The sequence below is a fragment of the Balaenoptera physalus genome (assembly GCF_965194825.1).
Source record: "Balaenoptera physalus genome assembly, chromosome: 19".
NCBI lineage: Eukaryota > Metazoa > Chordata > Mammalia > Artiodactyla > Balaenopteridae > Balaenoptera > Balaenoptera physalus.
The window spans coordinates 7,030,139-7,054,679 of record NC_138900.1 but is presented as its reverse complement, the minus strand read 5'-3'; the positions used below and the strand labels follow the sequence as shown (position 1 = coordinate 7,054,679).

The 24,541-nt window shown below is 50.6% G+C and overlaps 1 protein-coding gene across 3 annotated transcripts in view; it reads left to right on the top strand.

Moving 5' to 3' along the window:
• Positions 1-24,541, top strand: part of AP2A1 (adaptor related protein complex 2 subunit alpha 1) — a 36,566-nt gene that overhangs the window by 1,123 nt on the left and 10,902 nt on the right. For all 3 annotated transcript variants that reach the window (XM_082437047.1, XM_082437048.1, XM_082437046.1), the window contains exons 2-6: positions 12,420-12,488; positions 12,619-12,761; positions 13,127-13,320; positions 23,215-23,344; positions 23,876-23,977. In XM_082437047.1, coding sequence (XP_082293173.1) covers positions 12,420-12,488; positions 12,619-12,761; positions 13,127-13,320; positions 23,215-23,344; positions 23,876-23,977 — 638 coding nt within the window. The remainder of the gene's footprint in view (positions 1-12,419; positions 12,489-12,618; positions 12,762-13,126; positions 13,321-23,214; positions 23,345-23,875; positions 23,978-24,541) is intronic.

Here is a 24,541-nt window from a genome sequence, read left to right as displayed (position 1 = left end):
GGGGAAGCCTGGCCCCAGAGAGGGGTCATGGGTCAGGGAGCAGGACAGCCCTGAATCTGGAGCGCTCTCCCATCTGACCACATCAACATGGGGGCAGCCATCACCAGCAGGAAGAATGGTCGTGACTGTGGGAGGCCTGGCGCCAAGTCAGCTCCCAGCTCCTGCGAGCGGGTGTTGGTGTTTGGAGCTGCCAAAAGCTTCACAGGCTGCGTCCGCACGGGCTTTGGGGTCAGCCAGACTTGGGTTTGAGTCTGAGCGCTCTCACTCCCTAGCCGTGTGACCTTGAATGAGAGACTTCGCCTCTCAGTTTCCTCATCTGTCAGGAGGGACTGCTGATCACACCTTCCTGATGGGGTTGTTATGATACCGAATGTGAGTGAGGCCTTTCACACGCTCCAGGCACTAGATAGCCTGACTGCTGTTCTTGTTATTTGGCCGGATCTGAGGAGCGGCCTCTGCTGGGTGCCCAGTGATGATTTTAGAATTTAGTAGGTATGGAAGGATCTGGCATGTAGTAGGTGCTCAGCGAGCAAGAGGGGTGGAAACTGTTGGGTCTCAAGTGGCGGAGAGAGGTTAAGTCTGTTATGAAAGGGGTGGAGCTTTGAGGATTTGTGGGTTGTGGGGGCCAGCTGTTAGCAGCAGGTGGGCATTGCCTCTGACACCTACCTTGTGACCCTTGGCAAGTCATTCAACCTCTTGGAGGCTCCCTTTTCTTGTCGGCTGACTCCCATTGATCAGAACATCTTGCCTCTGAAGGTTCGTTCATTTGTTTATTCATTTGACAAAAGCTTTTTGATCACTCCAGTGTGCCAGACGCTGTTCCGGAGACTGGGGCTATAACAGTGAACAAAAATTCCTGCCCCTGGGAGCTCCCATGCCAGGAGGGAGATTAACAAGTAAACACAGAGAACCGCAGGGTCAGACGATGACTAGTGCTGTGCAGAAAAATAAGGCAGGCAAGTGGGGGAGGGGAGGGACCAGGATTGAGAGGGATCGAGCCCTGCAGATTTTGGAGGAAAGAGGGGTCCAGGCAGGAGAATGGTGCATTCAAAGGTCCTGAGGTTGTAGCACGCTTGGTGTGGGTTCAGATAAATGCGAGGGGGCTTGTGTGGCTGGAGCCAAGAGAGGGAGGGAGGGAGAGTGAGTGGTGGGAGATAAGGACAGAGAGGGGACAGGGCTTTGTGGGCCACTAGGAGCACTTTGGCCTTTCTCTGAGTGAAGCAAGAGCAGCGGGAAGGTTTTGAGCACAGGAGGGACAGGAGCTGATTGACGTATTAAAATAGTTCCTCTGGCTGCTGGGAAGAGAACAGAACCAAGGAGGTACGAACAGAAACAGGGAAGGAATTAGAGGGCCATTGCAGGCATCCCAGTGAGAGACGGTGTTGGCTCGACTGGGGTGAGAAGGAAGCGATGAGAAGTGTTTGGTTGGAGATAGATTTTGAAGGATCTGCAAAGGGATTGGATGATGGGGGCAGGGCAGGAAAGAGAAAACAAGTGGGTGTCACTGCAGGACCCCAGAAGGAAGCCAGAGGACGGAGGAGAGGCTCCGACTTGGGGGCAGTGGAAGTAGTTTAGCCAAATGAACCAGGGCTGGAGAATCAGGGCTTCCCCTTGTCCTTGGTTTTCTCATCAAGTGTAGGTTGAATGACTGGTATGTTTCAAGCCTTATCATGGGCACTGGGGAAACAGTGGTAAATAGGATAGACTTGTCTGTACCCCCATGAAACTCCCAGCCTCTGAGGGAGACAGGTGCTGCATAAAAATTGCAGCTGTCCATCTCCCAAGCACTTGTATACGGATGTTCATACAGCAGCATTCATGATAGATAGCCAAAGAGCGGAAACAAACCCAAATGTCTGCCAGTGGATGGATGGAGAAACACAGTGTGGACACCCATACGATGGAATAGTATTCAGCCATTGAAAAGGCATGAAGGGACTTCCCTGGTGGCGCAGTGGTTAAGAATCTGCCTGCCAATGCAGGGGACTTGGGTTCGATCCCTGATCTGGGAAGATCCCACATGCCGTGGAGCAACTAAGCCCGTGAGCCACAACTACTGAGCCCCCGTGCCACAACTACTGAAGCCTGTGCATCTAGAGCCCGTGCTCCGCAACAAGAGAAGCCACTGCAATGAGAAGCCTGCACACCATAATGAAAGAGTAGACCCCACTCGCCGCAACTAGAGAAAGCCCACGCACAGCAATGACCCAACACAGCCAAAAATAAATAAATAAATAATTTAAAAAAAAAAAAAGGAGTGAAGTACCGTAGAGGCTACAACACGGATGAAGCTCGAAAACATCATTTTAAGTGAAAGAAGACAGACACAAAAGGCTACGTATTGTAGGATTCCATTTCTATGAGATGTCCAGAATAGGCAAATCCAGAGAAACAGAAAGTAGTTGAGTGGTTGCCTAGGGCTAGGGGGTGGTGGAATGTGGAGTGACTGCTAATGAGAACAGGGTTTCTTTGGGGGGTAATGAGAATGTTCTGGAATTAGATGGTGGTGATAGCTGAACCACACTGGATCTGCTAAAGACCACAGAATCGTACTATCAAATGATGAGCTGTGTGGTATGTGAATTGTATCTCAATTTTTTTTTAAAGTTGAAGTATAGTTGATTTACAATATTGTGTTAGTCTCAGGTGTACAGCAAAGTGATTCCGTTATACATATATATATATATTTTTTTTTTCTCATTCTTTTCCATCATGGTTTATTACAGGATGTTGAATACAGTTTCCTGTGCAAATCCTGGTTGTTTATCTATTTCGTATATGCCACTGTTAGATGATATATTAATTTTGTTTTCTTTACCTAAATTGAGGAAGAAACCTAAAATCAGATCTAAATATATTACAAGACATTCAGGGAGGTATGTTTTGTTGCCCCCCAGAAAATTACCTGAAATTTACTTTCAAAATTAGATCTGCTTGTTTAAAAGCCCTATCCTGGCTCCTTTCTTGTTTGCATCAAGTTTTTTTTAAAGTGGAAAAAAATTGTAGCTGTCCTAAGTCCAGTGAGGGAGAGAGCCACGATGATGAGAGGACGGGGGCTCTGTCTGCTTGCGTTGCCCAGACAATGGGGAGGGGTTAGCCAGGCCAAGGGAAGGGGAGAAGAGCTGTGAAGGCAGAGGAACAGCAAGTGCAAAGGTCCTGAGGCCCCGTCGAGACTCTGTGCTAAGGCCTATGTGGCTGGTGCAGAGAGGGCTGGGATCTGACATTGGGGAGGTGGGCAGAGGCCAGGCTGGTGTTTGTCCCGAGAGCACCGGAGAGGGTTTCAAGCTGGAGTGAGGGCAAAAGAAGGGATGAGGGACATGGATGAGGCCGTGCTCAGAGCTGAGCAGGTGGAGGACGGGGAGGAGTGTGGAGCCATCCTGCTGGAGGATCTGAAGGGCATAGTGGAGTTCAGGGGGAAGGAACTAGAAGGAGATGAAAGGCAAGCTTTGAGAAGGAGAGCCAGGAAGGGCAAATTCTGCAGATAAGAAAGGGAGAGGTGAGGCTGGGCCCAGCCTGAGGGCGTAGTCCTGTCCTGTCTGGAGGGGAGTCAGCCTCCCAGACACTTATCTGACTGGGAGCTCCCTAAGGCAGGAGCTGGGGTTGCCTCCTCTCTAGGGCCCACCTCCCCGCAAGCCCGAGGACAGTGTGAGTGAATGAATGGGAAGGGGGTTGCTGGGCTGCCACAGTGCCCCGAGCTCTCCATGAGGGCACATCCCACTCCAAACTGTGACCCATTCTGTTTGTGGCATCTCCCTGAGCCCCTGGAGCACAGGCCCTGGTCTGATCCCTCCCCGGGTCCCCAGTTCCACCTTCTGCAGGGCCTGGCCCACAAGAGTCCTTGGGAGGTGTTTGCTGATTGAATGAATGAATGAATGGACAAATCAATCTTTACTGAGCACTGACTGAGTGCCAGACACTTTCTAGGTGATGAGACTAAAACAGTGAGCAAAAGTCCCCTCCCAATGGTGCTCACACTCTAAGGGGGAGATGGACCAGTATACAGGTAAATATATAGTGTTCAGGTGTTCAGACAGGTAGCAGTGAGTGTTGGGAGGAAATAAAGCAGGGAAGGGGTGTAGGGGTGTAGGGATGGCGCTCTTATATAGGCTGCTCGGAGCGTCTCTCACTGAGAAGGTGACATTGGAGCAAAGAAAAATTGGGTGGGTGAATTGGCCTGCAGAATCTGGGAGAAGACATTTTTGGCAGCGCAGACAGCCTGTGCAAAGGCCCTGAGGCAGGACTGTGCTTGAGGTATAGGAGGACTGCGGGGAGAGGGTGGGAGTTGTGGTCAGAGAGGGAGCTAGTGGATCCAGTGACGACTTGTTTTTACACTGAGCCAGATGGAAGCCAGGGAGAGATTCAGTGCAGAGAAGGGACAGGATTTGACTCAGGTTTTCACAGAATCCCTCTGGCTGCTGTGGAGAGAGAAGGAATGAGTCCCACTTTGGTGGTGCTCCAACATCAGTGTGCCGTTGGGGACAGCGCCCCTCCCCCCGCGCCCCTGTCCAGGGCACTTAAAGGAACCGGCTTTAGGTCATGAGTGGCATCCAGATGCTGGCAACAGACAGATCCAGGCCTGAGCCGCATCCCTTTCTACCTGTGTGTCATCTGTGACCTCGGTCCACAGTCGCATTCAGCACCTCCCCTGCGTCAGGACTGCCCTGGACCCTGTGTCAGGATGCTACACGGAACGCAGCCACCCGCCCTTGGGGAGCCGGCATTCCCAGCCAGAAGCCGAGGGCTTACAGAGCTCAGGGAGGTCTTTGCAGCTCCGTTCAAGCAGGGGAATGACAGGGTGTGACTTGGTTGCTCAAGGAGAATATTTTCTCTCAGAGATGTCGACAACTTTGATAACATCCAACCAGGGGTTGTCATGCGGCGATCCACAGACGTACATTTTTTTTAGAATTGAGGTACAGTTAATTTACCGTGTTATGTTAGTTTCAAGTATACAGCAAAGTGATTCCGTTATACATATATATATTGAATACATATACGTGTGTATATATATCCTTTTTCAGGTTCTTTTCCATTCGAGGTTATTGCAAGATATTGAGTATAGTTCCCTGTGCTATACAGTAGATCCTTGTTGTTTATCTCTTTTATGTATAGTAGTGTGTGTATGTTAATCTTAAACTCCAAATTTATCTCCCACCCTCCCCCCCACCCCTGCAGTTTCCCCTTTGGTAACCATAAGTTTATTTTCTGTGTCCGTGAGTCTATTTCTGTTTTGTAAGTCAGTTTATTTGTATCTTTTTTTTAGATTCCACAGATAAGTGATATCATATGATATTTGTCTTTCTCATGTGATATTTGTTACTTCACTTAATATGATAATCTCTAGGTCCATCCACATATGTACATTTAAATTTTCCAGTAGTCACATTATAAAAGTAAAACCAGGGAAATTAACTTTAATATGATTTATTTCCTTTACCTCAGTATGCCCCAAATATTATCTGAATGTGTAATCGATATTTTTTCAATGATTAACAAGACAGTTTATGTTCCTTTCTCAACTCGGAGGCTACAGTTTCTTTGGAAATATTTTCTCTGTCTTAAGAGTTCATAAAACTTATGGTTAAAAAAGAAGATTCACAAAGGGTCCAAGTCGTTCCAAACATACTTTTCCAGTGACTGAGTGGAGGATTGGTTTTTAATTTTTAACTTATTACACTTAAATAAAATTAGGAATTCAGTCCCTCAGTAGCACCAGCCAGTTTTCAAATGTCCAGTGGCCACATGTGGCCAGTGGCTCCGGTGGTGGACCGCGTGGGCCAACATGTTCTGAACTTTATAGGGGTCCAGGGTCAACAAGCATTATCTCCCAGAACCCTCTTTGAGGACTCAGGGCTGTTGGGACTTGTGTGGGAGACATCAGAGCACATCCTAGTAGAGAGGAACTTTTGTTGCTTTGTATTGTAAACAGTAGTTGTCTGGAAGGCAGTGAAGGGTCTTGCAGTGAGGTGCCAGCCAGTGCCTGGGTTACCGCCATAAAAGCATGTCAGTGCCTTCATGGTAGTGCAGGTTTGTTAGGTTGCCTTTTGTGGCAGTGACAGCCCCACCCCGATGCCCCAGGTTAAATGCTTAGGGAAGGCTTATCTCCCCTACCCAGAAGCCCCAAGGTCCCTCTGGAGCAGTAACCTGCCCTGGCCTGTAGCAAGGGGGTGGCCTCTTTTCCACCTGCACGGCCCTCACAGCAACAGCTGCAGGCAGAATGGGGCCCCCTGCCCTCCCGTGGCTCCCCAGCAGCCTCAGAAAAGCCAGGAGGTTGCACGGTCTGTCCCCGCCTGCTGTGCTAGCCCCCAGGCCTTTGCACAAGCTGGTCCTCATGCCCAGAGCACACCTCCCCTTATTTCTGCTTGGTCCATTTCAGCCTCGTCTTTTGAGCCTGAAAAATCCCAGGAGCGGGGAATTCCCTGGCGGTCCAGTGGTTAGGGCTCCATGCTTCCACTGTAGAGGGCATGGGTTCGATCGCTGTTGCGGAACTAAGATCCCACATGCTGCAGCGTGGCCAAAAAGGAAAAACAAAACAAAACAAGTCCCAGGAGCTGGTCAAAAAAAAAAAAAAAAAAAAACTCCCAGGAATTGGGTACCAGGAAGCCTTCCTCCCCGCATCTGATTCCAGCCTCCCAGCCCCCACTGTGTTTGCCTCTGTGAAAGTTTTCCCCATTGTCCCTGTCAGCCTTTCCTCCAATCAAGGAGCACCCCCAGGGCAGAGCAGGTGTGACTCATCCCTGAGCTTGGCCCAGGGAATGTTTGAAGATAAAGGAATCTCTTTAAAACACCCTGAAATGCTTGCATGCCTCCTGTGACGGGGAGCTCGTCCCCCTGTCGCAGGCTGGCCGAGTGATGGAAAGTTTCTTCCATGAGCCCAGTTCTGTCACAGCTGCCTTCAGCCCCTTTCTCCCATGCGTTACCCTCAGCAGCACCCAGGTGCTGTCTCTGGGCACCCAGGCTCTAGATATTTGCAGAGGTTATGTGCTCTGCTGGGATGCACTTCCTCTAGGGCCACAGAGCATTCTCGTTTGGAGACCTGATGCTTTGTTCTTTCTGTGAATTCTTTTTTGTAGCAAAGTATATTGGTGGTACAGAAGACAATATCAAATAGACGTGGACAATTTAAAGACTAAGGAAAAAACATATACACACACAAACATATATTCTTTGAATATTCCTTACTTTAAATTTATTTATTTATTTATTTATTTACTTATTTATTTATTTATTTATTTTTGGCTGCGTTGGGTCTTCGTTGCCGCGCGCGGGCTTTCTCTAGTTGCGGCGAGTGGGGGCTACTCTCCTTTGCGGTGCCCGGGCTTCTCCTTGCGGTGGCTTCTCTTGTTGCGGAGCACGGGCTTTAGGTGCGCGGGCTTCAGTAGTTGTGGCTCACGGGCTCTAGAGCGCAGGCTCAGTAGTTGTGGTGTGCAGGCTTCACTGCTTCACAGCATGTGGGCTCTTCCCAGACCAGGACTCGAACCCTGTGTCCCCTGCACTGGCAGGCGGATTCTTAACCACTGCGCCACCAGGGAAGCCCTAAAAATTTATTTTTAATTTTTACACATAGCAGGCACTAATAATATTTTTTTATTAAGTGAGCGAAACGTCCAACTATAGCATAATAATTAAATAAATTACTGGATAATTCACTCAGCCGACTATCATAAATTCTTTTATTAGGAAACAGATTCTCATACCATGATGGTGGGATATAAACTGGTTCATTATGGGAGAGCCATTTGCCTTCATATATCAGAAAAATTTGAAAATGGGCATACTCGTTGCTCTAAGAACTTTATTTCCAGGACTTTATTCTAAAAAAAAATTACATACGTGTTATCATTTAGCTATAAAGAGGTGTATTGAAGAATACTTCCAATTAGCCAAAATTTATGAACTATGGCCATTATTTTTCTTTTCCATATTCTCTGTCATGTGCTTATTTTATCTTTGAATTTTTTTTTGTTGGCCACACCGCGCGGCTTGCAGGATCTTAGTTCTGCCACCAGGGATCGAACCAGAGCCAAAGTGCCGAGTCCTAACCACTGAACCGCCAGGGAATTCCTGCATATTCTTTAAGTTGTCCATACCTGTTTTATATTCTCTTCTACATCATTGATATACTTCACTATAAAAATGTATTAACTTGTATATTCACATATACACATATAGTATATCTATAAAAAAAGCTCACAGATCAGAAGTGATGAATTTTGATGAATTCGTCATCAAAATCTGATGAATTTTCCCCGACTGAACACAGCTGCCTAACTGGCCCACAGGGGCAGAAACAACATCCCTAGCTCCCTGGCACCCCCCTCCCCACTGCTCAGTCATCCAACACCGTCAGTTAGTTTTGCCTGCTTCTTGAAGCTTTTAATAGAGGTAAACGAAGGCCAGAGAGGGCTCTAGGCTCAGTAATTTAATTGCCGTTCAGATGTCCGTCTATCTGTGGTAAAAGTTAGGCAGCCGCTGTGTGCTATATGGTCCATTTATAAAAGCTGTTTGGTTTTTTTTTCTCGTCCCTACAGAATAGCTTTAAGGCAACTGATTAGAGCAATTGTGTGGTCATCCTCAGGTTAGGAGGAGAACGGAACATGCGCACCAGTTTTGCGGAGCTGCCGTGCTGGTCACTGCCCCTGCCCTGCCCCCAGAGGGAGGCGCTGTCCTGACCCCCTGGCCACCCTCCGGTGGGCACACCTCAACAGTGTGACATAGTTCTGGCTTAGTTCTCGCTGGTGAACTGCTCCTGAACCCTCCTCATCTTTCACGGTCCTCCTCAAATGTCCCCTATTCTTGGCAGCCACCAGCAAGGCCCCCGGGGGTGTCTGGGTGACCTCCAATCGCGCCCATCTCGCTCAGGTGTGGGGACAGGGCTCCGCTGCCTGTGCCCCACCAAGCCAGGAGTCCCTGGGGGAGGATCAAAAGTGCCAGATCTGCGTGGGTCCTGGGTGCCCAGCGTCGCCCCACTCAGGCCTGGCCCACAGGGCTTAGGAAACGTGTAATTAATAAATGAAGCATCAGATGGCCTCTGGGCCACAGAGGCCAATTCAGCCTCATCACTGAGGGTACTGGCCCTTCATCGCCTGGGTCCCAGAGACCTCTCACCCTCCCTGAGGACTGGGAGTGGATCACTGTACCTCTTCAGACCCTTTTTTTTTTTTTCACATTTTCATGCCTTTCCTGAGCTCAGGCACTCAGTAAGCCTGTGGAAAGTGGAGTCACTACCCAGAAAAGTGGCAGACGCCGGCCCTACCCTCAGGGGGCTCTGGTGTGGTCTGGGGACAGCAGCAGACCCAGACACGCACAGCAGCACTGAGGGAGGTGACCCCGGGCAGTGTGGGAGCCCAGGAAAGGCCCAAGAGCAGCGCTACCCAGAGTGCAAGCCGCAAGTGTGGTTTTTAACTTCTTCAGGAACCACTTTTTTGTTAGTAGAAAGTAGAACGGAATGGACCAAATTAATTTTAATAATATATTTGTATAATCTGATACACCCCCAATATTCTGTTTTTAATATTTATTTATTTATTTATTTATTATTTTATTTATTTTGGCTGCCCCAAGTCTTAGTTGTGGCACATGGGATCTTTTTAGTTGCGGCATGCAGGCAACTAAATATTCTCATTTCAACATGTATTCAATATTTAAAAATTTTTTTGATTAAAAAATTTTTAAACAATTAATTATATTTTTAACTTTGTAATGAGATAGTTTACATTTCTTTTTTAAAATTAATTAATTTGGTTGTGCCGGGTCTTATTTGCAGCAGGCAGGCTCCACAGTTGTGGCATGCATGTGGGATCTAGTTCCCTGACCAGGGATTGAACCCGGGCCCCCTGCATTGGGAGCACAAAGTCTTAACCACTGTGCCACCAGGGAAGTCCCTACATTTCTTTTTTTTTTTTCAACACAAAATCTTCTAAATCCCGTGTGTCTTTGCCACTTACTGCCCATCTCAGTTGGGAACAGCCACGTTTTAGGTGCTTGAGAACCACCTGGCTGATGGCTGCCAGGACACGGCAGCTCTAGCGTCTATTTGGAACTGATCAGGAGGTGCTAATCAGAAGGGGCTTCCTGGAGGAGGTGATAGCTGAAGTGAGGCTTATGGGAGCTTCCCCGGAAGTTGGGAGTAGGTGGTGAGGCAGGATTTCTAAAGAGAAAGAGAGCACATACCCTTGCTTTCTCCTTCATTCATTCATTCATTTGAACCTCCCAGTTGCCTGGCCACATGTGGATGACACAGCCATGGGTCAGAGCAGGCTCCACCATTCAGGTAACCAGACATTTGTTAAGCACCTGCTGTATGCTGGGCACCGTTCTACAAGCTCCCCTGTGATGCTTATAATCTGAAGAGGGAGCCGAGGTTTGACAGTAAAGATAAATAAAATAGTTACATGGTATGAAATGAGCCAGGGAAGACTTTTTTTTTTTTTTTTAATATTTATTTATTTGGCTGCACTGGGTCTTTAGTTGTGGCATGCAGGGTCTAGTTCCCTTACAAGGGATCAAACCCGGGCGCCCTGCATTGGGAGCACGGAGTCTTTTTTTTCTTTTTCTTTTTTAATTTATGTTTTAGAAATTTATTTTATTTATTTTATTTTTGGCTGCATTGTGGTCTTCGTTTCTGTGCGTGGGCTTTCTCTAGTTGCGGTGAGCGGGAGCTTCTCATGGCAGTGGCCTCTCTTGTTGTGGAGCACGGGCTCTAGGCACTCGGGCTCAGTAGTTGTGGCTCGCAGGCTCTAGAGCACAGGCTCAGTAGTTGCGGCACACGGGCTTAGTTGCTCCGCAGCATGTGGGATCTTCCTGGACCAGGGATCGAACCCATGTCCCCTGCATTGGCAGGCGGATTCTTAACCACTGTGCCACCAGGGAAGCCTGGGAGCCCGGAGTCTTAACCGCTGGACCACCAGGTAAGTCCCAGGACATTTTTTTTAAATGATGGAAACAGAAGAAGAAGGCATTGACTTTAAAGAACTGGCCAAGAGGGAATTTCCTGGCAGTCCAGTGGTTAGGACTCCGCACTTCCACTGCCAGGGCCCCTGGTTTGATATGTGGTTGGGGAACTAAGATCCTGCAAGCTGTGCGGCACGGCCAAAAAATAATAATAATAAATAAATAGAGAACTGGCCAAGAAAGGCCTCTTGGAGGAGGTGACAAGAGCTGAGACCCAAGTGATGAGAAGATAACTGGATAGATGGGCAGGTGGAGGGCACAGCACGTGCAAAGGCCCTGGAGGTGGGAAGGAGTGTGAGTTGTCCCTGGAACTGACGGAGGCCTGCGAGGTGGGGACACACAGCAAGATGGTGAGGGGTGACACTGGTGGGGTGGCCAGGGCAGGGCCAGAGGGCTTGGTAGCCACGGGGTGGAATCCCCCCAGTGGGAAGCAGGGATGCCAGGAAGGAGGCCGCCACAGTGATCTGGGTGGGCGGGCATGGGGTCTGGATGAGGGGGTCGTGGTGGAGGTGTGTGGTTACATGTTCTGAAGGTCGAGCCAAGAGGACATGGCGACGGCTTGAGTGACGGGGTGAGCACACCCAGGTCTCTGTTTGGAGGAGCTGTGTGAGCAGTGGAGCCTGTCAAGGGGGAGATGGTGAAGTCTGGCTCGGCCTGGGGGGCGTGAGGAGGGACATAGCCAGTGGTGAGGGCGGCCGAGACCCGATCACCATCTAGTTGGATCTCGCTCTGATGGGGACACCTGGGCATCCGGGAGCACAGAGGAAGCGTGGGACCTGGCCTGTGGGACCCCGGAAGGCCCTCTCGAGTCCTCCCTGGGTGGATCTTGTCAGAAGTGCAGGGATGTCACAGACAGACGTGTAGGGGAGAGGGAGGAAGTGGGTCTGTGGGCCAGGCTGGAGGTGGGTGGATGGAGAGAACTGCAGGTTGTGAGCAGGGATGGGGTGGGGGTGGGGGTGGGGCAGAGGTGGGGAGCCGGGAGCTCAGGACCCAACGCCTGGCAACTGGCTAGAATTGGGAAGGTGCGGGCCGAGCAGTTTTCAGGAGACACTGAGCTCTGGGGGTGTGGTCAGGGTGAGGGTCCAGGGGGCCAGCTCGAAGGCAGCCGATCTCTTCATTCATTCATTCATCACATATTTCCTGCCAGGGGCGTATTTCAGCTGGGGGCTGGTGCAGCGGTAACCGGAGCCATGGCTGGGCTGGAGGAGGGAGGGAGGCAGGGAGCACCACACCGTGTGTGCTGGGCTTCTCCTCTGGGTGGTGGGGACCAAGGAGCCGAGGTTCCCACCTCCCGGAAGCTCCCAGCTAGAGACAGGGCCCAGGCCTTGCCTCAGCCCCCTGGGCCTGGAGCCCCAGGCTGGGGAGACTCTGCCCTTCCAGCCGGGAGGGACCTTGCCCAGGAAAGTGAGGGCAGGCAGCTCAACTCTCTGGGACCCTCCTGACCTGTCCTGCCTTCTCCCTTCCAGGTAAGAGCAAGGAGGCGGAGATTAAGAGAATCAACAAGGAACTGGCCAACATCCGCTCCAAGTTCAAGGGTATGCTGGGGGCCCAGGCTCCTGGGTCTGTGGGAGGAGCGGGCTGTGTGCTGGGGCTGGAATACCTGGGACTTGTAGGTATGATCCTTCCTCATTTTTGCCTCCCCTTTCTTCCTTCCTCTGGCCCCAGGGGACAAAGCCTTGGACGGCTACAGCAAGAAAAAGTATGTGTGTAAACTGCTCTTCATTTTCCTGCTCGGCCATGACATCGACTTTGGGCACATGGAGGCCGTGAACCTGCTGAGCTCCAACAAGTACACGGAGAAGCAGATAGTGAGTCTGAGGGGGGAGGGGCCGGGGGTCTGGATCCTGGGTCTGAGGGGGGAGGGGCTGGGGGCCTGGACCCCTGGGTCTGAGGGGGGAGGGGCGGGGGGTCTGGATCCTGGGTCTGAGGGAGGAGGGGCCGGGGGTCTGGATCCTGGGTCTGAGGGGGGAGGGGCTGGGGGCCTGGACCCCTGGGTCTGAGGCGGGAGGGGCGGGGGGTCTGGATCCTGGGTCTGAGGGGGGAGGGGCCAGGGGTCTGGACTCCTGGGTCTGAGGGAGGAGGGGCCGGAAGTGCAGACTCCAGGATTGAGGGTTGGGGTCTAGGGCCAGTTAGCCACAAGGCTCCCAGCCCCCCACCTCCCTCCCCAACCCAGGGTTACCTGTTCATCTCGGTGCTGGTGAACTCCAACTCGGAGCTGATCCGGCTCATCAACAACGCCATCAAGAACGACCTGGCCAGCCGCAACCCCACCTTCATGTGCCTGGCCCTGCACTGCATCGCCAACGTGGGCAGCCGTGAGATGGGCGAGGCCTTTGCCGCTGACATCCCTCGCATCTTGGTGGCTGGGTGAGGCCTTGGGGACCCAGGTGGGGGGATGGGGCAGACAAGACCCAACCCAGTTTGAGGGTCAGAGAGGCTCTGTCACCTGCCCAAGGTCTCCCAGCCAGGCTTGGCACCGCCGTGATTCCAGTGGCAGCCCCATGGTTGTCTCTCGTCATCTCACCAAAGTGACTCGACCGTGTAAGGCAGCTTCCCAACAAAGCCAGTGGGATGTCTATCTGATTGACCTTTAACATCTAGTAAAGAAGAGGTGATAACCATAAGTTATGTCAGTGACAGCCCTCCAGAACTTCTGCCTCTTCTCTATTCATTCATTCAACAAACATCTATTGAGCATATATGTGCGAGGCGCCATGCTGGTTGCTGGGGACATAGCCATGACCAGAAATGGACATGGTCTTCCTCCTCCCAGCGTTCACGGTCTAGCGTGGGGGATAAGCATCGATTGAATAATTTCAGGATGAAACATATATTTCCTCTCAGAACCATGCTGTGGGGTGCAGAAGCCCATAGGGCACGTAGTAGACATGCCTGACCTAGCCTGGGGGATCAGGGAGGGCTTCTCAGAGGAAGTGGGATCAGGCTGAGACCTGGGTGAGGAGGAGGAGTTGGCTGTGGAAAAGGGAAAGGCGTGAAGGGTGGTGGATCAGCCTGTGTGATCTTTCTGAAGCAGGAGGTTGTTCAGCAAACACTTCTTGAGCACCTGCAATGTGCCGGGCACTGTTCTGGGCGTGGGAAGGCAGGATGGAGCAGCGGAGACAGTCATGCCCATCCTCGGGGAGCTTACATCTCGGGGGGAATCCAAAGAGCAAACACATAGGCAAAGAAGTGAGTTGAGTTCGGATAGTGACAATTCCTCTGAAGAAAACAAAACAGGGCAGTGGGGGGCAGCAGAGATGGTGGGGAAGGCTACTTAAGTCAGACTCATCAGGGAGGGTCTCTGCGAAAGGTGACATGTAATTTGAGACTGGAATGATGAGGAGAAGACAGTCATTCAGAAATGTTGGAAGGTATCACCTCACACCGGTCAGAATGGCCATCACCAAAAAATCTACAAACAATAAGTGCTGAAGAGGGTGTGGAGAAAAGGGAACCCTCTTGCACTGTTGGTGGGAATGTAAATTGATACAGCCACTATGGAGAACAGTATGGCGGTTCCTTAAAAAACTAAAAATAAAACTACCATATGACCCAGCAATCCCACTACTGGGCATATACCCTATGCCCAGAAAACCATAATTCAAAAAGAGTCATGTACCACAATGTTCACTGCAGCACTATTTACAACAGCCAGGATATGGAAGCAACCTAAGTGTCCATCGACAGATGAATGGATAAAGAACATGTGGCACATATATAGAATGGAATATTACTCAGCCATAAAAAGAAACGAAACTGAGTTATTTGTAGTGAGGTGGATGGACTTAGAGTCTGTCCTACAGAGTGAAGTAAGTCAGAAAGAGAAAAACAAATACCATATGCTAACACATATATATGGAATCTAAAATTAAAAAAATGGTTCTGAAGAACCTAGGGGCGGGACAGGAATAAAGACGCAGACGCAGAGAATGGACTTGAGGACACGGGGAGGGGGAAGGGTAAGCTGGGACGAAGTGAGAGAGTGACATTGACATATATACACTACCAAATGTAAAATAGATAGCTAGTGGGAAGCAGCTGCATAGCACAGGGAGATTAGCTCAGTGCTTTGTGACCACCTAGAAGGGTGAGATAGGGAGGGTGGGAGGGAGACGCAAGAGGGAGGGGATATAGGGATATATGTATACGTATATCTGGTTCACTTTGTTATACAGCAGCAACTAACACAACAATGTAGAGCAATTATACTCCAATAAAGATGTTTTAAAAAAAAAGGTTGGAGTAGTGGTCCAACTAAAAGGAGCAGCAAGTGCAAAGGCCCTGAGGTAGGCGTGAGCTTTGTACATTCAAGGAACCAAGAGATAGTGTCTCTGGCTTGACTGTGGTGAACAAGTGAGAGAATAGGGGGAGTATGGATTTATTCTAATTGAAATTGGGAGGCAATAGGTGTGTTTTGAGCAGGTAAATGACATGCTTGGCTTTGTTATTTTATTTTAATTATTTATTTTTTATTTATTTATTTATTTTTTATTTTTGGCTGCGTTGGGTTTTTGTTGCTGCACATGGGCTTTCTCTAGTTGTGGTGAGCGGGGGCTACTCTTCATTGCAGGGCTCGGGCTTCTCATTGTTGTGGCTTCTCTTGTTGCAGAGCATGGGCTCTAGGCACGTGGGCTCAGTAGTTGTGGCTCGCGGGCTCTAAAGTGCAGGCTCAGTAGTTGTGGCGCACGGGCTTATAGTTGCTCTGCAGCATGTGGGATCTTCCTGGACCAGGGCTCTAACCCGTGTCCCCTGCATTGGCAGGCGGGTTCTTAACCACTGTGCCACCAGGGAAGCCCCTGTATTTTTTTTTTTTTTTTCCGGCTACTTTATTTTTTATTTATTTATTTATTTATTTATTTATGAAGCCCCTTTATTTTTAAAAGATCACTCAACCTGGTGTGGGAGAAAGTAGGACTTGTATTTCTGGCAGCTTGTGGGCTAGATTCCTGCCTGAGGGTCTCCCCAAAACCCAGTTATCAATGTGGGTTAAAAGAGGAAAGGAAATATTTTTCAATGTATTCATGAGCTAGCAAGAAAATAAGGAGGCACACAGGCCACAAGCCAAGAGGAGCCTGACACCCAGGGAGATGAGCAGAGTGCCTAAGCTGGATTTTGCTTAGGGCATTTGCTGACCTGGATGAACTTAGGTATTGGTTTTGGGGCCCTGTAGCCTCTGGGAACAGAAGACAAGCTGGTTCAAGCAGGGGCTCCAGAGGCCACACTTCAAAGTGAGGGTGACCTAGAAATAAATCCCCTTAGGGTCTATAAGCAAAATTATCCTTTTTGAACTTTGGCATGGAACAGCCCACACACTGGTGTTCAGTCCGATTTTCCCCTTCCTGGGTCATCCGTAGAACCTTAAGCCAAACTTTAGCTTAAGTGACACAAACTGCTAGTACCCCAGTGCCTGACAGAAGCAAACAAGTCTTTTTGGGAGAAACCCACTTTCATCACAGGCCTCAATGATTTCCACAGATGAAGCTCCAAGTTACATGAGTAGCTCACAGTCGAAAATCACTAGACACAAGACGCAAGGCACCATGAGGGAGAACCAGCAGAAAGAAAATGGAAAATAACAATTGGATTGGAGTTTTCATACAGAATGTAAGATGAGTATGCTTAATATGTTTCAAGAAAAAAGAGAACAATTTAAAAATGGAATGACGTGTAAGCATTGTTTAAAAAGAAATGGACAACATTTAAATTTAAAAAAAAAATTAAGTGGTCTAGTTTAGCAGCAGAGTAGACAGAACCAAAGCAAGGATTGTAAATAGGCAGAAGAACTGGAGAAATTAATCAGAATGCAGCCCAGAGAAACAAAGAGATGGAAAAATTTAAAAGAGGTTAAGAGTCAAGGGAGATAAAATCTAACAACACTGTTTAGAGTTCTAGAAAGAGAGAAGGGAGAGAATCGTAACAGATGCAGTGTTTGAACAGATTATAGCTAAGAATATATCAGAACCAATGAAAGAACATGATCCTTAGATTCAAGTAGCCTAGAGACTGTCGGGGGCGCCAAGCATGGTAGCAGGGAGACCATTGAGATGTCTCTTGCCGTCCTGGGCAGAGCTGACGGTCGCTGGGACCAAGGTTGTTGCAGAAAATAGTTGCTAGAGCTGTATGTTTTGGAAGGAAAGACCACAGTACTGATTGTATATGGTGTAAGAGAGAGAGAGGAGTGATGTTGAACAGGTGGATGAATGATGAAGGAGGGAGTGGGGGAGAACCAAGTGAAGGAGGGGGAGGATCCAGAGTTGGGTTTGGCCATGTTGAATCTGAGATGCCTAGTAGACAAAGTAAAAACAAATAAGTAGGAACTTCCCTGGTGGTGCAGTGGTTGAGAATCCGCCTGCCAATGCAGGGGACACGGATTCGAGCCCTGGTCTGGGAAGATCCCACACGCTGCAGAGCAGCTAACCCCGTGCACCACAACTACTGAGCCCGTGCTCTAGAGCCCGTGAGCCACAACTACTGAGCCTGTGCGCCACAACTACTGAAGTCTGCACGCCTAGAGCCCGTGCTCTGCAACGAGAGAAGCCACCGCAATGAGAAGCCCGCCCACCGCAACAAAGAACAGCCCCCGCTCAACGCAACCAGAGAAAAGCCCACGTGCAGCGATGAAGACCCAGTGCAGCCAAAAATAAATAAATTGATTAATTTTTTTAAAAAAAGTAAAACTAATTTCTTTTTTTTTTTTTTTTTAATTTTTGGTTGCACCGTGCGGCACGCGGGATCTTAGTTTCCCCACCAGGCATCGAACCTGTGCCCCCTGCAGTGGAAGCTCAGGGTCCTAACCACTGGACTGCCAGGGGAATTCCCCATCTAATTTTAATATTTTAATCTCACCTGATCCATCCAGAATCATTTTGACATTAGATCAACATACACATTATCCAATATTTTTTGCATTCTTTGAAACCACTGTGTAATTTACACACATGGCATCTCAGTCTGGACTCACTCCGTTCAAGTTCTCGGTAGCTTTGTGTCACTGGAGGCCACCAGATGGGACAGCGCAGGGTGGATGGTAATTAAAGCCACAGCCGGATGAGGTCCCTCAGGCAGGATGTGACCAGAGAAGAGAAGAGACCAAAGGCTGAGGGCTGGGGTGATCCAGCGTGTGGAAGTCTGGCCAGGGAGAGGGAGGAAAATGCAGAATGGGCTGTGGCTCGGAGCTTGGAGAAGAAACTTCCACGGAGGAGGGAGTGGTCAGCTATGGTGAATGCTGCTGACAGTTTCTTTAAGATCAGGACAGGCATCTGGCATTGGCTTGGGTGAGTCAGGTGGCCAGTCACCCTGATTGGGGAGAACTTGGCACCTCTGAGGGCTGAGAAAGAAGCCAGTGTGACAAACATATATGAGCACAGGTGATGTCCCCGTTTCACACAAGGGGCCCCGCCCTGCCAAAGTCACAGGCCACGCTGGGCTTGTCTGACTATAGGCTGGGCTTTCAGCACTGGAAACTTGACCTTGACAGTGACTGGGGCACAGAGGAACTGTTTTTATGTTTTTGGTTTTTTGTTTTGTTTTGTTCTGGTTTGGGCTGCACCGCGTGGCTTGTGGATATTCCCTGGCCGGGGACTGAACCTGGGCCATGGCAGTGAAAGCCCAGAATCCTAACCACTAGGCCACCAGGGAACTCTGGGTTACTGTTTTTTTAGGTAGTTTTTTTTTTTTTTTAATTTGAGGTAAAATTCACATAACATAAAGCTCACCATTTTAAGCACTTTGAAGTGTACAGTTCGGTGGTCTTTAGGCCATTCGCAGTGTTGTTCAAGCATCCCCACTACCTAATTGCAGAACATTTCCATCACCCGAAAAAGAAGCCCTGTGCCTATCAGCAGTCATTCCCCAGACCCTCTCTCCCCAGCCCCAGGCAATCTCTAATATGCTCTCTGTCTCTGAAGATTTGCCTATTCTGGACATTTCAGATAAATGGAATCACACAGTATGCGGCCTTTGTGTCTGGCTTTTCTCCTGGCATAATGTTTTTGAGGTTCATCCCTGTTGTAGTATGTGTCAGGGCTTCATTCCTTTTTTATGAGCCAATAAGAACATTCCACTGTATGGATGGACCACAATTTATTTCTCCGTTCGTCACCAAGATTCCACCTTTCGGCTGTGATGAATAATGCACGCATTTGTGTGAACTCTGTTTTCGGTTCTGTTGCGGAGCTGCCTGGGCATGAAATTGCTGGGTCATAATGTATTACGCCTTGTTTCAAAAAAAAAAAAAAGAAAGAAAGAAAGAAAACAGCTGCGGTTGAATTTCCCCTTCGGGTCCCTCATATCATCTCTCCATCTGGACTTCCTCCCGGTGCCCTGAGTCTGGTGGTGCTTATTCCAATGTACGTTTTGTCCTTTTACACCCAGGCACGCCCCCCTATATTATGTAGCTTTCAACTTTACCTACGAGGTATCACAATCTCTGTGTAACTTAACCAAGTTGGTCAATCGCTCTTATTCTTTTTTTTTTTTAAATATTTATTTATTTATTTAATTTATTTGGCTGCATTAAGTCTTAGTTGCAGCACGCGGGATCATCGTTGCGGCACGCGGGGTCTTTCGTTGCAGCACGCGGGTTTCTCTCTAGTTGTGGTGCACGGGCTCAGTAGTTGCTGCGCGGGCCCAGTTGCCCCACGGCATGTAGGATCCTAGTTCCCTGGCCAGGGATTGAACCCGCGTCCCCTGCATTGGAAGACGGATTCTCAACCACTGGACCACCAGGGAAGTCCCCACTCTTATTCTTTTATTTGGGATTCTCCTGGACGTTTCCTTACCTGTCACGGAGATGATAATAGAATCTACCTCCTCAGAGGGCTGTCCTGAGGATTAAACGTGTTAATATGTAGAAGCTCTTAGAGCCTGGGCCAGAGGCAAGCCTCATGGGGTGTGAGCTATGATGATGATGGTGGAAAGACCACCATTCATGGAGCTCCGCTGTGGGCAGACCTTCTGCTGGTTTCTGGTTTTAATATGATCTTTCCTATGCCATGACCTTGAGCACGTGTGTGTGCCTTTCCCCAGGGCAGGTGTCTGGGAGCAGAATTGCTGGTCTAGGTCTGCATCCCTTACAGAAGCTACCTGACCAGGGGCAGCCCAGCTCCTTTTCTGACGGCCTGTGTCCGTGTCTACCCGTGGCCACGGCATCCGAGGGCTCCCGTCTCCCCAGCCTGGCCGACACACACGAGTCTGCCTAGCTGACGGGAAAACACGGAGCTGCCATGTCCATGCAATTCATGTTTCTCCTGCACGTCCAGTAAAACATCTTTTCACCTGGCCTTTGACTCCTGCAGTTTCACCCACCCTTCCTGGGACCCTCCCCTGTGCTTCTGTTGGGTCCTTTCTGGGAAAACGTCACTGTAAGGCCCAGTCTGGGCGGTCGAGACAACTCCTAGGACCCATTCTGTGCTTGAGGCCACGATACCGAGGTTCACTTCTTCATCCCCCAGTCTGTGGGGGTCCTCATTTTCCCCAGGAGGAAATTGCCAGTCAGAGAGGGTCAATGCCTTATCCCCAAATCACTCCCCACAAGCAGGCGTGTCTGACCCCAGAGACCGGGGAGTGCTTTCTAGAACACTGTTACGCTTCACACTCTTTGTGATGCTGGGACCTGGGTACTGACCGGGCCATGAACTCAGCGCTCTGGGATGGGACACTGCTGGCTGCCAGGCTCTGTGCTAATAACCCAGTGCCTGTTCAGTCTCCTGTGGCCACTGTAACCCACGACCACAAGTTAGGGGCTTAAAACACACATTGATTCTCCCACAGTTCTGGAGGTCAGAAGTCCACAGTGAGGCTCACTGGGCTGAAATCAAGGTGTCAGCAGGACTGGTGCCCTCTGGAGGCTCTCAGAGAGAATCTGTTTCCAGGTCTTTTCCAGCTTCTAGAGGCCGCCTGCATCCCGTGGCTCATGGCCCCTTCCATCTTTAATCAGCAGGGTAGCATCTTCTCTCTGATCTCTGTATCTGTCCTTGCATCTCTCTGACTCTGATCCTCCTCCTTCTCTCTTCTACGGACCTTGTGATTACATTTAGGGCTCACCTGGGTAATCCAGGATCATCTCAGGATCCCTGATTTCGTCATATCTGCAAAGTCCCCTTTGAATGTAAGGGAACACATTCACAGGGTCTGAACATTAGGATGTGGACATGTCGGGGGTGGGGGGCATTATTCAGCCCACCACAGTGTTTGACAGGCTTCCTCTCCTTTGAAGAGGGGAGTAGGGTTCCCATTTTATGAAGGACATTATGGAGGCTCAGAGAGGGAAGGGCACTTGCCAGAGGCCACGCAGCCCCGTGGGTCCAGGGCCCCACTGGGTGTCTCGTTAGCATGTCAATTTCGTATCTGTTCGGTATCAAACTTGGGTCCCACTCAGCGCCCCACCCGCCATCTTGCCCCAGGTCCCCACGCAACAAATGGTCTCACCACTTGCCAGGTCCCTCAGGTCAGAAACTTGAGGGTCACCTTGTCCCCTCTTCTGTCCCCACCACCTCATAGTAAAAATGTATCAGAACAGCCACTTCTCACCTGCACGGCTGCAGCGGGGTCTGAAGCACTGTCATCTCCTGTCATCTCCTGCCTGGACTATTGCTGTTACCTCCCGCCCCCACCCCAGCCTCCCACAGTCTCTTCTCCACACAGTAGCAGAGGGACCTTTTAAAAACATAAGTCAGATCTGGGGACAGTGGTCCATAGTAGTACCTGTTTTCTCAGTTTGTTGTGGAGATAAAATGAATGAGCCAGTGCCTGTACCAGGGCCGAGCAGATCGGAAGGGCCCTGGGTGGTAGCTTTTACCGCTGTCGCCTTAGTATCATAGCTTCCCTGCTTGTCACCTGCAGCGGCTCCATCTCCTGCTGGGTAAAAGCATAGTCCTCGCCGTGGCCTGCAAGGCCCCGCATGGTCTGGCCCTCAGCCCCCGCTCTGTCCTGTCTCCAGCCACACAAGACTCCTCCAAGCTCCTTCCACACACAGGCCTGCCTGCCTCGAGGCCTCCACAGCCTCTTCTCTCTGCTGGGAACATTCTGTGCAGATTTTTAGTCTTTTCTCTCAGTCTTCTGTTAACCTGGCGCCTTGTTAGTGAGACCTTCATCCAAAATAGCATCCCCAGGGACTTCCCTGGTGGTGCAGTGGTTAAGAATCCGCCTGCCAATGTAAGGGACACGGATTCGAGCCCTGGTCTGGGAAGATCCCACATGCTGCGGAGCAACTAAGCCCGCGCGCCACAACTACTGAGCCTGAGCTCTGGAGCCCTCGAGCCACAACTACTGAGCCCATGTGCTGCAACTACCGAAGCCCGCACACCTAGAGCCAGTGCTCCGCAAGAAAAGAAGCCACCGCAATGAGAAGCCTGTGTACCGCAACAAAGAGTAGCCCCCGCTCGCCGCAACTAGAGAGAGCCTGCGCGCAGCAACGAAGACCCAACTCAGCCAAAAAATTATTTAATTAATTAAAATAAAAAGTTAAAAAAACAAAAACAAAAACCCGGAGTGCCTGCCCTAGTTTGCTCTGTAGCACTGAACCTGGACAGTATCTGTTGTAGGATGCCGGCTGCCCTGGTGAGAATGTAAGCTCTGTGAGGACACACTGTTTTTGTTTTTTTTTTAAAGAAAGAACAACTTTATCTGATACTCTGTGGATTATTTATTTATTTATTTATTTATTTATTTATTTTGGCGGCACCAAGTCTTAGTTGCAGTATGCGGGATCTTTCGTTGCAGTACGCGGACTCTTCGTTGTGGCGCAAGGGCTTCTCTCTAGTTGTGACACATGGGTTCCAGAGCACGTGGGCTCAGTAGTTGCAGCGTGGGATCTTAGTTCCTCGAGCAGGGATCGAACCCATATACCCTGCATTGGAAGGCGGATTCTTAACCACTGGACAACCAGGGAAGTCCCTGTGAGGACACACTTTGGACCAGTTTGTCCACCACTCTGTCCACAGAGCCGACAGCAGTGCCTGGCTCCCAGTAGGCGCTCAATAAGTGAACGGTAACTGAATGAAGGTGCAGAGCCACGCTTGACATTTTGCTCGGCCCTGCCCATGACCCCATGAGGTTACTGGGATGCAACCCATTTTGCAGATGAAGAAACTGAGGCCCGATGGGCAGTGAGGGCAGCGCCAGATGGGTTCCTGGGTCTGCCGGGCTTTTTCCGCCTCTTGTTGGACACCCTTCCTGGGAGGAGCGAGAGAGGAGGGGGGAGGTGTGCAGGGCCGTGGTCACGCTGACCCCCCACTCCCACCCCACATTGTGTCCCGGCAGGGACAGCATGGACAGCGTGAAGCAGAGTGCGGCCCTGTGCCTGCTGCGGCTCTACAAGGCCTCGCCCGACCTGGTGCCCATGGGCGAGTGGACGGCCCGCGTGGTGCACCTGCTCAACGACCAGCACATGGTGAGACCCCTGCCTGGTGCCCAGGGACCCTGGACCACTGCCCCCAAGACCCACGGCCCTTGGCAGCCAGCTGATGCCTGGGGCCCCCCACCTCTGCCCTGCTTCCCACCTGGATGCCTGGGGACCCCTCCTCTGCCCTGATTCTTACCTGAATGCCCAGGGCCCCCACTTCTGTCACTGACACCCACCTGGATGCCCGGGGATCCTGTCCTGTGTCCCCAACACCCATCACTCACCCAGCCCCTCAGAAAAATCCCAGCCTCTGCTTCCGACACCCAGAGATTCCCCCATCGCCTGCCCAACCAGCACAGAGACACTGACCTCTGTCGCTACCCCCAGTGCTCCAGTCCCTCACGGTCCCCAAGCCGTGAAACAGCCACCAGGACACCTGTACATACCCAAGTGCACCCCTCAGGCCACCCCAGCCCCAAGTGCTCCTGCGCCTCTACTCTCAGAACCACAGCCTGGACACTTGTCCCCAGTCTGACCCTCCCCCGAGGGCCCTAACCTGCCACTCGTCTGCCCCCACAGGGCGTGGTCACAGCCGCTGTCAGCCTCATCACCTGTCTCTGCAAGAAGAACCCAGATGACTTCAAGACATGCATCTCCCTGGCCGTGTCTCGCCTGAGCCGGGTGCGTGTGGTATCAGCGCCAGCTGCGGTGGCCCTGTCCCCTGGGCACCTCTCTGGTCCTCACTGTCCCAGAGAGGCCATCTTGCTCAGTGGTTAAGGACTCAGGCTCAGAGCTGGGTTCATCCCAGCTCCGTCACTTCCTGGCTGTGTGGCCCTAGGCAAGTGGCTTCACCCCTCTGGGCCTCGTTTGCCTCGTGTGTTCAAAGGGGATTATTCCAGTGCCTGCCTCACAGCATAGCTGCTGTGAATTAATCTGTATAAAGAGCACAGGGCCGGGCACACGATGAGCACCAGGAAGTGAGGTTGCTCTCCTGTCTGTCTCCCTCTCGCCCCCCTCTCCTTCTTCTTCCTGCTTCTCCTGCTTTTCCTTCCCTCCTTTTCTGCTCCTCTCACCACCTTCGCCCCTGTCCTGGGAACATGCCTTGAGGCCTCCTGTGGGCCCAGCTCTGTGCGGGCTGACACTTGGGGACACGGATGAGTCAGACCCGAGCCTGCCCTCAAGGAGCTCCCTGTCCTGTTGAGGGGAGGGATGTACAGCAGGGCCAACTCAGGCACAGATTATCAT